At 41.0% G+C, this 15,365-nt stretch overlaps 1 protein-coding gene and 1 long non-coding RNA gene across 7 annotated transcripts in view; one reads left to right on the forward strand and one right to left on the reverse strand.

Moving 5' to 3' along the window:
• The window catches only part of TRMT11 (tRNA methyltransferase 11 homolog), a 74,290-nt gene extending 58,933 nt beyond the window's left edge, over nucleotides 1-15,357 (reverse strand). For 2 of the 6 annotated variants that reach the window (XM_082474788.1, XM_082474785.1), the window contains exon 1: nucleotides 269-6,966. In XM_082474788.1, coding sequence (XP_082330914.1) covers nucleotides 269-355 — 87 coding nt within the window. In that variant the 5' untranslated portion in view covers nucleotides 356-6,966. The other 4 variants (XR_014267293.1, XM_082474787.1, XM_082474786.1 and 1 more) reach the window with 4 other exon arrangements.
• The window catches only part of LOC309666985, a 781,177-nt gene that overhangs the window by 741,776 nt on the left and 24,036 nt on the right, over nucleotides 1-15,365 (forward strand). The gene's annotated exons all lie outside the window — the stretch shown is intronic.

The raw sequence follows: 15,365 nt of genomic DNA on the forward strand, positions 1-15,365 counted from the left end.
AGCACAGAGCTGATCTCCCTGTGCTATGCAGCTGCTTCCCACTAGCTATCTATTTTACATTTGGTAGTCTATATATGTCCATGCCACTCTCTCACTTCGTCCCAGCATACCCCTCCCCCTCCCCATGTCCCCAATTCCATTCTCTACATCTGCGTCTTTATTCCTGTCCTGCCCCTAGGTTCTTCAGAACCTTTTTTTTTTTTTTTTTTTTTTAGACTCCATATATATGTGTTAGCATACGGTATTTCTTTTTCTCTTTCTGACTTACTTCACTCTGTACGACAGACTCTAGGTCCATCCATGTCACAACAAGTAACTCAATTTTCTTTCTTTTTATGGCTGAGTAATATTCCATTGTGTCACATCTTCTTTATCCATTCATCTGTTGATGGACACTTAGGTTGCTTCCATGTCCTGGCTATTGTAAATAGAGCTGCAATGAACGCTGTGGTACATGATCCTTTTTGGATTATGGTTTTCTCAAGGTATATGCCCAGTAGTGGGATTGCTGGGTTATATGGTAGTTCTATTTTTAGTTTTTTAAGGAACTTCCATACTGTTCTCCATAGTGGCTGAATCAATTTACATTCCCACCAACAGTGCAAGAGGGTTCCCTTTTCTCCACACCCTCTAAAGCATTTATTGTTTGTAGATTTTTTGATGACGGCCATTTTGACCGGTGTGGGGTGATACCTCATGGTACTTTTGATTTGCATTTTGCTACTGATTACTGATGTTGAGCATCCTTTCATGTGTTTGTTGGCAATCTGTATATTTTCTTTGGAGAAATGTCTATTTAGGTCTTCTGCCCATTTTTGGATTGGGTTGTTTGCTTTTTTGATGTTGAGCTGCATGAGCTGCTTGTATATTTTGGAGATTAATCCTTTGTCAGTTGCTTCGTTTGCAAATATTTTCTCCCATTCTGAGGGTTGTCTTCTTGTCTTGTTTATGGTTTCCTTTGCTGTGCAGAAGCTTTTAAGTTTCATTAGATCCCATTTGTTTATTTTTGTTTTTATTTCCATTTCTCTAGGAGGTGGGTCAAAAAGGATCTTGCTGTGATCAACGTCATGGAGTGCTCTGCCTATGTTATCTTCTAAGAGTTGTATAGTGCCTGGCCTTACATTTAGGTCTTTAATCCATTTTGAGTTTATTTTTGTGTATGCTGTTAGGGAGCATTCTAATTTCATTCTTTTACATGTAGCTCTCCAGTTTTCCCAGCACCACTTATTGAAGAGGCTGTCTTTTCTCCATTGTATATTCTTGCCTCCTTTATCAAAGATAAGATGACCATATGTGTGTGGCTTTATTCATCTCTGGGCTTTCTATCCTGTTCCATTGATCTATATTTCTGTTTTTGTGCCAGTACCATATTGTCTGGATTACTGTAGCTTTGCAGTATAGTCTGAAGTCAGGGAGCCTGATTCCTCCAGCTCCATTTTTCGTTCTCAAGATTGCCTTGGCTATTTGGGGTCTTTTGTGTTTCCATACAAATTGTGAAATTTTTTGTTCTAGTTCTGTGGAAAATGCCATTGGTAGTTTGATAGGGAGTGCATTGAATCTGTAGATTGCTGTGGGTAGTATAGTCATTTTCAAAATGTTGATTCTTTCAATCCAAGAACATTGTATATCTCTCCATCTGTTTGTATCATCTTTAATTTCTTTCATCAGTGTCTTATAGTTTTCTGCATACAAGTCTTTTGTCTCCTTAGGTAGGTTTATTCCTAGGTATTTTATTCTTTTTGTTGCAGTGGTAAATGGGAGTGTTCCCTTAATTTCTCTTTCAGATTTTTCATCAATAGTGTATAGGAATGCAAGAGATTTCTGTGCATTAATTTTGTATCCTGCTACTTTACCAAATTCATTGATTAGCTCTAATAGTTTTCTGGTAGCATCTTTAGGATTCTCTATGTATACTATCATGTCATCTGCAAACAGTGACAGCTTTACTTCTTCTTTTCTGATTTGGATTCCTTTTATTTCTTTTTCTTCTCTGACTGCTGTGGATAAAACTTCCAAAACTATGTTGAGTAATAGTGGTGAGAGTGGGCAACTTTGCCTTGTTCCTGATCTTAGTGGAAATAATTTCAGTTTTTCACCATTGAGAACGATGTTGGCTGTGGGTTTGTCATATATGGCCTTTATTATGTTGAGGTAAGTTCCCTCTTTGCCTGCTTTCTGGAGGGTTTTATCATAAATGGGTGTTGAATTTTCTCGAAAGCTTTTTCTGCATCTATTGAGATGATCATATAGTTTTTATTCTTCGATTTGTTAATATGGTGTATCACATTGATTGATTTGCATATATTGAGGAATCCTTGCATTCCTGGGATAAACCCCACTTGATCATGGTGTATGACCCTTTTAATGTGCTGTTGGATTCTGTTTGCTGGTATTTTTGTTGGGGATTTTTGCATCTATGTCCATCAGTGATATTGGCCTGTAGTTTTCTTTTTTTGTGGCATCTCTGTCTGGTTTTGGTATCAGGGTGATGGTGGCCTCGTAGAATGAGTTTGGGAGTGTTCCTCCCTCTGCTATATTTTGGAAGAGTTTGAGAAGAATAGGTATTAGCTCTTCTCTAAATGTTTGATAGAATTTGCTGGTGAATCCATCTGGTCCTGGGCTTTTGTTTGTTGGAAGATTTTTAATCACAGTTTCAATTTCAGTGCTTGTGATTGGTCTGTTTATATTTTCTATTTCTTCCTGGTTCAATTTCAGAAGGTTGTGCTTTTCTAAGAGTTTGTCCATTTCTTCCAGGTTGTCCATTTTATTGCCATATAGTTGCTTGTAGTAATCTCTCATGATCCTTTGAATTTCTGTAGTGTCAGTTGTTACTTCTCCTTTTTCATTTCTAATTCTGTTGATTTCAGTCTTCTCCCTTTTTTTCTAGATGAGTCTGGTTAATGGTTTATCAATTTTGTTTATCTTCTCAAAGAACCAGCTTTTAGGATTAATTATCTTTGCTATCATTTCCTTCATTTCTTTTTCATCTATTTCTGGTCTGATATTTATGATTTCGTTCCTTCTGCTAACTTTGGGGTTTTCTTGTTCTTCTTTCTCTAATTGCTTTAGGTGTAAGGTTAGGTTGTTTATTTGAGATGTTTCTTGTTACTTGAGGTAGGATTGTATTGCTATAAACTTCCCTCTTAGAACTGCTTTTGCTTCATCCCATAGGTTTTGGGTCATCGTGTTTTCATTGTCATTTGTTTCTAGGTATTTTTTGATTTCTTCTTTGACTTCTTCAGTAATCTCTTGGTTACTTAGTAGTGTATTGTTTAACCTCCATGTGTTAGTATATTTTACAGATTTTTTCCTGTAATTGATATCTAGTCTCATAGCGCTGTGGTCAGAAAAGATACTTGATACGATTTCAATTTTCTTAAATTTACCAAGGCTTGATTTGTGACCCAAGATATGATCTATCCTGGAGAATGTTCCATGAGCACTTGAGAAGAAAGTGTTATCTGCTGTTTTTTAGATGGAATGTCCTATAAATATCAATTAAGTCCATCTTGTTTAATGTATCATTTCAAGCTTTTGTTTCCTTATTTATTTTCATTTTGGATGATCTGTCCATTGGTGAAAGTGGAGTGTTAAAGTCCCCTTCTGTGATTGTGTTACTGTCGATTTCCTCTTTTATGGCTCTTAGCATTTGCCTTATGTATTGAGGTGCTCCTATGTTGAGTGCATAAATATTTACAATTGTTATATCTTCTTCTTGGATTGATCCCTTGATCATTACGTAGTGTCCTTCTTTGTCTCTTGTAACATTCTTTATTTTAAAGTCTATTTTGTCTGATATGAGAATTGCTACTCCAGCTTTCTTTTGATTTCCATTCCCATGGAATATCTTTTTCTATCCCCTCACTTTCAGTCTGTATGTGTCCCTAGGTCTGAAGTGGGTCTCTTGTAGACAGCATATGTACAGGTCTTGTTTTTGTAACCATTCAGCCAGTCTATGTCTTTTGGTTGGAGCATTTAAGCCATTTACATTTAAGGTAGTTATCAATATATATGTTTCTATTACCATTTTCTTAATTGTTTTGGGTTTGTTATTGTAAGTCTTTTCCTTCTGTTGTGTTTCCAGCCTAGAGAAGTTCCTTTAGCATTTGTTGTAAAGCTGGTTTGGTGGTGCTGAATTCTCTTAGCTTTTGCTTGTCTGTAAAAGTTTTAATTTCTCCATCGAATCTGAATGAGATCCTTGCTGGGTAGAGTAATCTTGGTTGTAGGTTTTTCCCTTTCATCACTTTAAATATGTCCTGCAACTCCCTTCCGGCTTGCAGAGTTTCCGCTGAAAGATCAGCTGTTAACCTTATGGGGATTCCCTTGTATGTTTATTGTTGCTTTTCCCTTGCTGCTTTTAATATTTTTTCTTTGTATTTAATTTTTGATAGTTTGATTAATATGTGTCTTGGAGTGTTTCTCCTTGGGTTTATCCTGTATGGGACTCTGTGCTACCTGGACTTGACTATTTCCTTACCCATATTAGGGAAGTTTTCAACTATAATCTCTTCAAATACTTTCTCAGTCCATTTTTTTGTCTCTTCTTCTTCTGGGACCCCTATAATTCGAATGTTGGTGCGTTTAATGTTGTCTCAGAGGTTTCTGAGACTGTCCTCAATTCTTTTCATTCTTTTTTCTTTATTCTGCTCTGTGGTAGTTATTTCCACTGTTTTATATTCCAGGTCACTTACCCGTTCTTCTGCCTCAGTTATTCTGCTATTGACTCCTTTTAGAGAATTTTTAATTTTATTTATTGTGTTGTTCATCATTGTTTGTTTGCTCTTTAGTTCTTCTAGGTCCTTGTTAAACGTTTCTTGTATTTTCTCCATTCTATTTCCAAGATTTTGGATCATCTTTACTATTATTACTCTGAATTCTTTTTCAGGTAGACTGCCTATTTCCTCTTCATTTGTTTGGTCTGGTGGGTTTTTACCTTGCTCCTTCATCTGCTGTGTGTTTCTTTGTCTTCTCATTTTGCTTAACTTACTGTGTTTGGGGTCTCCTTTTCACAAGCTGCAGGTTCGTAATTCCCGTTGTTTTTGGTGTCTGCTCCCAGTGGGTAAGGTTGGTTCAGAAGGTTGTGTAGGCTTCCTGGTGGAGGGAACTGGTGCCTGTGTTCTGGTGGATAAGGCTGGATCTTTTCTTTCTGGTGGGTGGGGCCACGTCCAGTGGTGTGTTTTCAGGTGTCTGTGAACTTATCATGATTTTAGGCAGCCTCTCTGCTAAAGGTGGGTTTGTGTTCTTGTCTTGCTAGTTTTTTGGCATAGGGTGTCCAGCACTGTAGCTTGCTGGTCGTTCAGTGGAGCTGGGTCTTAGCGTTGAGATGGCCATCTCTGGGAGAGCTTCTGCCGTTTGATATTACGTGGGGCCGGGACATCTCTGGTGGTCCAATGTCCTTAACTCGGCTCTCCCACTTCCGAGGCTCAGGACTGACACCCGGCCAGAGCACCAAGACTCTGTCAGCCACACGGCTCAGAAGAAAAGGGAGAAAAAAAAAAGAAAGAAAGAAAGGAAAAACTAAAATAAAATAAAGTTATTAAAATAGAAAAAAATTATTAAAAATAAAAGAGCAATAAAAAAAAGAAAGAAAGAAGAAAGCAACCAAACCAAAAAGAAATCCACCAATGATAACAAGCACTAAAAACTACAGTAAAAAAAAAAGACATTCAGAACCCTAGGACAAATGGCAAAAGCCAAGCTATACAGTCAAAATCACACAAAGAATCATACACATACACACTCACAAAAAGAGAAAAAGGAAAAAAATATATATATATAAAAAATTTAAAAAGGAAGAGAACAACCAAATCAATAAACAAATCTACCAATGATAATAAGCTCTAAATACTAAACTAAGATAAACATAAAACCAGAAACAAATTAGATGCAGAAAGCAAACCCCAAGTCTACAGTTGCTCCCAAAGTCCACCGCCTCAATTTTGGCATGATTCATTGTCTATTCAGGTATTCCAGAGATGCAGGGTACAGCAAATTGATTGTGGAGATTTAATCCGCTGCTTCTGAGTCTGCTGGGAGAGATTTCCCTTTCTCCTCTTTGTTTGCACAGCTCCTGGGGTTCAGCTTTAGATTTGGCCCGTGTCTGCATGTAGGTCGCCTGAGGGCATCTGTTCTCCGCCCAGACAGGACAGGGTTAAAGGAGCAGCTGACTTGGGGGCTCTGGCTCACTCAGGCCGGAGGGAGGGAAGGGTACAGAATGCGGGGTGAGCCTGCGGCAGCAGAGGCCAGCATGACGTTGCACCAGCCTGAGGCGTGCCGTGTGTTCTCACAGGGAAGTTGTCCCTGGATTATGGGACCCTGGCAGTGGCGGGCTGCACAGGCTCCCGGGAGGGGAGGTGTGGATAGTGACCTGTGCTTGTACACAGGCTTCTTGGTGGCTGCAGCAGCAGCCTTAGTGTTTCATGCCCATCTCTGGTGTCCGCACTGATAGCCATGGCTCGCGCCCGTCTCTGGAGCTCATTTAGGCGGTGCTCTGAATCCCCTCTCCTCGTGCACCCCAAAACAATGGTCTCTTGCCTCTTAAGCAGGTCCAGACTCTTTCCCGGACTCCCTTCTGGCTAGCTGTGGCACACTAGCCCCCTTCAGGCTGTGTGTTCAGGCAGCCAACCCCAGTCCTCTCCCTGGGGTCTGACCTCCGAAGCCTGAACCTCAACTCCCAGCCCCCACCCACCCCGGGGGTGAGCTGACAAGCCTCTCGGGCTGGTGAGTGCTAGTCGGCACCAACCCTCTGTGTGGGAATCTCTCCGCTTTACCCTCTGCACCCCTGTTGCTGCACTCTCTTCTGTGGCTCCAAAGCTTCCCCCTCACCACCCCCGTCTCTGCCAGTGAAGGGGCTTCCTAGTGTGTGGAAACTTTTCCTCCTTCACAGCTCCCTCCCAGAGGGGCAGGTCCCATCCCTATTCTTTTCTCTCTGTTTTTTCTTTTTTCTTTTGCTCTACCCAGTTATGTGGGGAGTTTCTTGCCTTTTGGGAAGTCTGAGGTCTTCTGCCAGCATTCAGTAGGTGTTCTGTAGGAGTTGTTCCACATGTAGATGTAATTTTGATGTACTTGTGGGAAGGAAGGTGATCTCCACGCCTACTCCTCCGTCATCTTGAAGCCACTCCCAAAATACTTTCTTAAAGGACTGTTCTAAATTATAAGGTCAGAGTATCACTTTGCCTTCACTACTGCTCAGTTGGATGTTGTACTGTTTTTGTTAATTAAGTAGATTAAAAAATAGTACTTTTAACTTGTTATTTTAATTTTTTGATTACTAGCACAGAAAATTATTTTTACTATATTTGTTTACAAGCTGTATTTGGAACCATTCTTTTTCTAGAAACTAAAATCATTAGTAATGTATTAATTTATGATTAAAAGACTAAAAGATGAATAATAGAATTTTACCAAATGTCAGGAGTCCCTTTAGAGATTAACTCTGCTGTCTTGTCCAGTTAATTAGATGAATAAATATATGTTAAATTAAAAAAAAGAAAAGTGATGAACTAGGGAGCATCACTGTGGATTCATTATGTACATGTTATGGTATGTTAACCTCCTTCCTGGATAAAATTACAGAACTAGAAAGAGAATACAAAAGCTACTTTAAAACATCAGGTATGCAAACTGAAATCTGTTCAGATAGTACATACGGTCTATGAAGCAATCACTGTGTACTGATAAACACAGGATGATTATACAAACTTTACGATTTATACTACTAACAAATTTTGCCTCCCCAAATAACATAAAGCAGGTAGAATCCCACTCCTCTGTATAGGTCTTACAGAGGAGTAAACCTAATGAGAGATAAGTGTCCCCACTGCGGGGTGCCTACAATCCCCTTTCATCCCAACTAGGGGAAGGAACGTTTAACACCAAGCCCACCATGAGCCACAGCCACCATGAGAGAATGTACACCCAGACCATGAAAGTCCTCTCCCTCATGACCAAGAAGAATGGGAGCTTTGAACAACTAGTACCTTCTCTGTTTTCCCTTTTGTCTATGCAACAAATCATTTTTTTAATCCCTGGCATTAGAAGGTGCTGAAATCAGTTGAATCACATGGACAGACCAAGAACTAGCACAGACTATCAGTAAATCACTGAAGGTAGTCCAAAAGTCATTTTGCAACATGGGTGACACAAATTTGAATAGGAGGCATCACTGGACCTCAGAGTCAGACCACAATTTGTTCTTCAGTTCTTCCAAATAGCAGCTGTGTGATTTTTTTTTTTTTTTACAAGACGCTTAACTCCTTTGACCCTCAGTTCCCCAACCTATAAAACAGGAATCAGCTACCTCACGAGGTAAGGTCTGTAAAGAATGGAGCAAAGAACCTAGGCTGTTATTAAAGGAATCAAGCTGATGATGACCAACACTATCCTTGAAGTCCAGTGAGTCAAGAAATCAAGCGAGACTGACAAAGTTATAATACTTAAAAGAAAAAAATGAAGTTATAGATTGTCTCTTGACCTAGAATGATTATTGTTCATTCTGTATTAAACCATATTATGAAATCAGCTTTACATTTAAAACAGGAAAGTTTGCTGCTCTTGGAATACATTGTTAGAAATTAGCAACAGGTTAAAGCACAAAGGTTCTAAGAGGTTTTTTTAAAAAGTGAGGATTATTGGAAATCTTATGGCATAGGATTAGCACCATTACCTAAAATCTAAGCAATGATTTAAAAGTGAAAGTAAATGATAATCCAAGTTTCAAATTTCAAAGCAAAACACATATTAAACTACAACATCAACCTACTTGGAAAAATCAAAACACAAGATTTTTATTCATCATATGGCAAATTCACTTTCCAGTTGAGAATCTTTTTACATCAGGAACAGAAGAATTTATATTAGACATTGGATATAAAAATATGGCATGATCTGATGCATACCTGATGCATTAATTCACATGAGCTTTTCAGTTCTTTAGCCACTTTCATCCATTTAGTTTGCTTCAGAACCAGCAATAAAACCCAGGGCTCTGAACTTTACTTTTAGTATAATAAGGCAGCTGCCAACTAAAACTGGCCCTGATTAACTGCATAGAGGTAAAACCAGACCACATTTGCACTCAATCTTTCATTTTAAATCATGAAGGCAGCTACTCATTATAGCTTTCCTGCCTAGCAGTTCTCATACAGTAAATGGGTCCAAAAGTGTAGACTGTCCTTTTGATTGCCTTCCCTGAAGAGATCCTACTTCACTCAATTCAATATTTATTAAAAAACTAATATATGCAAGGCACTGAGCTATGTAAAGATAAATATATATTTATCCTGAGGGAGCTTAAGCTCTACTAGAACTAACATTTAATCCAGTAACTGAAAAGTGAGGTGTACAACAGTGAGTGCCCTTAAAGAAGCAAAGAAATATTGTACCAGAGTACAAAGGAAGAAAAGATTACTTCAGTTTTAGAAGAAAAGTTTCAATGGAAACTCACTTAAGCCCTGAAACACAGGGAGAATCTGTACAGAGAGAGGACTTTCACTTCCAATGATGGTAAACTAGGTGATTCAGATTAAGCCTCATGCTGAAAAGAATTTTAAAAAAACCCTGACTTCTGCTTGAAGGCATCAAGAGATTACAAGAGGGCGGCTTCCCTGGTGGCGCAGTGGTTGAGAGTCTGCCTGCCAATGCAGGGGACACAGGTTTGAGCCCTGGTCTGGGAAGATCCCACATGCCGCGGAGCAACTAAGCCCGTGCGCCACAACTACTGAGCCTGCGCATCTGGAGCCGTGCTCCGCAAAGAGAGGCCGCGACAGTGAGAGGCCCGCACACCGCGACGAAGAGTGGTCCCCGCTCACCACAACTGGAGAAAGCCCTCGCACAGAAATGAAGAACCAACACAGCCAAAAATAAATAAATAAATAATAATAATAATAAAAAGAGATTACAAGAATTACCAAGCCAAGATCCAGGAGAGGACAGAAATCTCAAGGTGCAGCCACTCTCTCCCTGGGACATTTACCAATTCCAAAAGCAGCTGTGAGGGTGGACAGCCCTTTTGACAGCTTAATGGAGCTAGAGGAACAAAAAGAGTATAGGGCCAACAATGAGAAGGAAAGGAAGTTTGATAAACTACCCAGTTTAGATTGGCATCCCCAAAAGCTACACACACTAGCAGTATGTGCAAATCAGAACAGAAACAGAACTTAATGGCTGGAAACAAGTTCAAGTGATCCTAGTGTGTTAATGCTCCTATAGTCTTCAAGAGGATTTACATCATCCTAGCCCTCAATTATTTTTTCAAATAAATTTTCAAATATATCTGGCATATATTCAACAAACATCCAGCACACATATGAAAAAGAACCAAGAGAAACAATACATAAAAGAAACAGACCCACAGGACCCCTTTTTTCAATTACATACTTTAACATAACTGTGCTTTCTATATTGAAGGGGATAAAAGACAAAATTTAGAATTTTGGTAGAGGATTAAAAAAAAAGGAAATAGCATATTTGAAAAAGAATCAAGTAAAAAATATAAACCTGAAATAAACAAATATGTGGGCAAATCTAAATGAATATTGACTATATAAAATAGGTAAAATGAAGAGTGGGATAGGAAAGACCCAAACAAGAGGGCATCATTCAGGGAATAATGGGGAAGTCTATTTTGGCTGCACTGTTTCTGGGAGGAGGGGGTGGAAGGGTACAGAGGAGAAAACCATGCAACTGCAGGCCTTGAATGCCAGACTAGAGTTTCAGCCTTGGGACAATGGAGAAAGAAAAGAGGGCTGAGCTTTTGGAAGATTAAACTGGCACAGGGGAAAGATACTAAGAAGAATTTAAGAAAGAAAAAACAGGTAAAACCAGCGAAGACTAGGGATGCTATTTTTAAGACTGCAGCCTAACCACTCCATTCTCCCTGCATTATCTGACTATAGGCACTCACCCTCCTTGGCTTCTCTCTAATTCCACCCCAGTATCCTCTAAGTGGTATCCTTTCTCTTGTACTCCAGAGCTATCTTTGTAAAACACAAGCGCAGTGGTGGAGAATCTGCCTGCCAATGCAGGGGATACGGGTTTGAGCCCTGGTCTGGGAAGATCCCACATGCCGTGGAGCAACTAGGCCCGTGAGCCACAAGTACTGAGCCTGCACGTCTGGAGCCTGTGCTCCACAACAAGAGAGGCCGCGACAGTGAGAGGCCTGTGCACCGCGATGAAGAGTGGCCCCCGCTTGCCGCAACTAGAGAAAGCCCTCGCACAGAAACGAAGACCCAACACAGCCAAAAATAAATAAAAATAAATAAATAAATAAATCTAAAAAAAAAAACAAACACAAATGATCGGAGTCACTTAGTGATTTAAAAAGAAAAAATGTTTGTCACTTTCTGGCTTAAAAAGGAAAAAAAAAGTCAATGGCTCTCCATTAAATCTAAAACAAAATCCAAATTCCTTCCAATGGTTTCATAACACTCCAAAATCTGGATCCTACCCACCTCTCTAGCCTCAGTGCCCATTACTTCATCCTCCTTCCCCTCACATCTCACACACAAACCACCATAATCAACCATCCCTTTGTGCCTCTACACTTGCTTTCGTTTCTCACTGAAATAGACTTTCTGGTCCTCTTCATCCCCAGAATATCTCCCTTATCAATTAAGATCTAATTAAAATATTACTTCTTCCATGAAACTCTATGTCCTTGCACCCCATCTTATCAACGCACCTGCCCAGCAACACATTAGTCCCGAATCAATGCCACAATCTTCCTTCAAAACTCCTAAGGCCAGTGAGTGGAACACAACTGAAGAAAATCACAGAATCTTGGCACAATTACAAATACATGCTCTTCACCCTCAGCTGGGTTTTCAGCCTCGCTCTAACACCTGAGTTCTTCTCTACTCAACTGTTGTAGCTCATCAGCTCCCTCTTTGCTCTCAATGATTATTTCAGATTTTACTATTTTTCTCAATTTCTCCATTCAATCGCTTGGTCCCCCATCTTTCAAGAAATAACCTTGACTCATTCATTACCTAGAAAACAGGCCCTCAGGCAACTATCCGCACCCATCTTAAGCCTCCTCTGCCCACGCTCCCCTTCTACTGAAAGGCCAACACCTCCCACTGTGTCCTTATATCCATTTTCCCCTTCCCTTCAGCCTACAAACATGCCAATTTCTCCAAGAGGGATAGGGATCCTCCCTTGACTCTAGGGCCCCCTCAAACTGTTAACCAATCTCTTACTTTCCCTTCTTATGTTAAGAGCAGTCTATCTCCCCTTCCTCATTTTCCAGTGACCACTAAACCAAGCAATCTGGCTTCTTCGCCTAAAACTACACAACCACTCTAGCAAAATCCTAAAACTTTACCCTTTTGATTTTTATGGTCTCACATACTTCCTATTCTGACACTTGCCTATCTTCTTCATGACCTCCTTTTCCCAATTCCCCTTAATATCAATGCTTCCAAGTACCTGCATTTGGCCCACCACTCTTTTGAAGCTATGCTTTGTCTGAATAATTTCATTTTCTCTCCTAGAGTTCATATACAGAAGACTCCCAAACATTAATTACCAGTACATGCAGCTCTATTAACATCTGTGCATACTCATATTCACTGTCTCCTGGTCATCTCCATTTGATGTTACACAAGCATAACAAATTCAGCATAACCAAAATTTAAATCATACAGCTGCCTGTGCTCTCTATTTTAAGTGGAAACACCCTTATAGCCATCCCAGGAATCATCCTTGATTGGTCCCTCTTGCCCCCACCTTCAATCAATCATCAAGCCCTGATGATTTGATCACCTAAATATTTCCCCAGTCTATTCCATCCTCTTACCCCCTGCCCTAGTTCAGGCCTTCTTAATTTATTAACAAGACTATTCCAACAGACTCAACTCCTAACTCCTTATTCCTCTCAAATCCATCCTCCGTACTGCAGCCAAAGTGATTTCTTTAAAAAAAAATCTGATTCTGTCACTTCCTTAAAATTCTTCAATAAAGTCCCCTTCTAAGATCCAGAGTATTTAAGGCTTTGCATTTTCTGAACCCTACCCTCCTCTCCTGCTCTCTTCTTGTCATTCTTTGCTACATATTTGGTAATCCAGTAATAATGAATAGCTTGTAATTCTAATTTACTTATGTCTCTCCTTGGCCTGGCTAACTCCTACTCTTCTTTTAGGTTACAGTTCAAGTGTCATGCCGTCCTGGAAGCCATCTTAATGGCCAACATCACCCACCCCTCAGGTGGATCATATTTCCCTTCTATATGCTGCTATTTCCCTGCCTATCTATCACTGCACTTACCAACGTTATTTCATAGTGCTATGTTTATGCATCTGCTCACCCCTTAGCCTAAACAGTAAACTCCTTGAAGATAGAAACTTTGTCATCGTTATATCCCCAGCGTCCAGAATATTCGATTACAGATACTCTGAAAATGTTTCTTGAATGAATAAATAAAACAATTTCCCCAACTTTTCCATCATCTAACCCTACCACCCACCATCACCACCACTACGCCAACGCCCACGAAACCTGACCCGCATATTCGACACTTAAAACACTACCCTGAGTACTTCTGTCTGCTGTCTCGATTCTCTAGATGAAGAGCTCCAGGAGGGAGAGGACCGGTCATATTCACCTGCCTGACTCCGGTATCTGGCACATGGGCTGAAGAATGAATGAAAATGCTTAGCAAGGCTGAGAGGCTGTCTCGGACTTCTCTCTCACACCTTACGCAGAGCTCAGACCAATCCCAGGGGCCGAGGGACTCGGGGGACGCGTGATCCCCCCGACAAGCACAGACCCCCAATGCCCGCGGGCTTGGACTGCGTGGGTCGCCTCCGCCCGCACACCAACCTCCACCCCGCCGTCCTCTCCAGAAGAAAGAGGTGGAGGTCACTGCGGCGCTTACCGGCAGGCGGAACTCCAGGTGCTCCTGTGCCATGAGCAGAAGATATCTGTTCACGGCTCCCGGCAACGCCATCACATCAGCCCACGGCGCGCCTGCGCCACCGAAGGTGTCTCACTCTTTTCTTCCCCTACAGACCGCTTCCGCTAAGGCGGAGCCTGAGGAGCCAGAAGCGGAAGTGGGGAGCGTCGGTGCTGTCCGGAGGTTCCCGGCTTGCGGGGTTTGAGCCCCGCAGCTCCAGGAGAAGTTTCCTTCGCTGCCGGGTGCGTTCTGTTTGAGGTCCCGGTGTACCAGGAGCTGGTGTGAGAAGCTGTGTTGTGTTCAAGAGCAGGTTGCGAGGAGACAGTGTAGTTCCAATGATCCTCCACCTGGAATGTACTTTTAACTTCCCCTACAACTCCTGAAATTCTAGGTCTTCGAAACTGAACTGAAATTTCTGTTTTTTCCCTGCAGACTTCTCTAACCACTCCAGGCTTTGGGGACTGACTTAGCTGGACTTAGCTATACTTATTGAAGTATAGTTGATTTACAATGTTGTGTTAGTTTCTGAGGTACGGCAAAGTGATTCAGTTATACATATATATATTCTTTTTCATATTATTTTCCATTATGGTTTATTACAGGATAGTGAATATAGTTCCCTGTGCTCTTAAGTAGGACCTTGCTGTTTATCCATTCTATATATACTAGTTTGCATCTGCAGTTTTTTCAAAAACTTGTATTGGAAGGGGCAAAGAGGTTCAAAGTCTGTCTTCTGGAAAGATCCAAAGCTCCATCTGCCCACCAAGGCAGATCTCTTAGAGACCTGGCTCCTCTTGTGAGATTACTATTGTGTAAGCATTGGAGCCTCTGGTATAGGCTGCTGCTTATTAAAAAACCAGAGGTATTCCTGGGAAGGACCAGGAATTGGAAAGGAGAATTTTGAGTTCTGGTTATAACAGGTCACTACAGTGTTGAGACTAGTAGGACACAGTCAGTGAAGAAAGGAAATTAGCAACTTAACAGGTCCCAGTGGCAGAAGTCACGTGTAATGTCAAAGTTGCCCATACATCTGACTAAACATCTATCACTTGAAAAGGGTTTAGGTGTCCCTATGGTTTAGAACCATAGGGATTTGTGAACCAATGAGAGGGAGAAAAGCTCTCTTCATACATAGTAAGACTAGATTTTTGCAATGAGTAAAAAACAAGGGGGGCTTCCCTGGTGGCGCAGTGGTTGAGAATCTGCCTGCTAATGCAGGGGACACGGGTTCGAGCCCTGGTCTGGGAAGATCCCACATGCCAAGGAGCAACTGGGCCTGTGAGCCACAACTACTGAGCCTGCGCATCTGGAGCTTGTGCTCCGCAACAAGAGAGGCCGCGATAGTGAGAGGCCCGCGCACCGTGATGAAGAGTGGCCCCCGCTTGCCGCAACTAGAGAAAGCCCTAGCACAGAAACGAAGACCCAACACAGCCAAAAATAAATAAATAAATAAATAAATAATAAAAATAAAGTA

Source organism: Balaenoptera physalus (assembly GCF_965194825.1).
Source record: "Balaenoptera physalus genome assembly, chromosome: 9".
Taxonomy (NCBI): domain Eukaryota; kingdom Metazoa; phylum Chordata; class Mammalia; order Artiodactyla; family Balaenopteridae; genus Balaenoptera; species Balaenoptera physalus.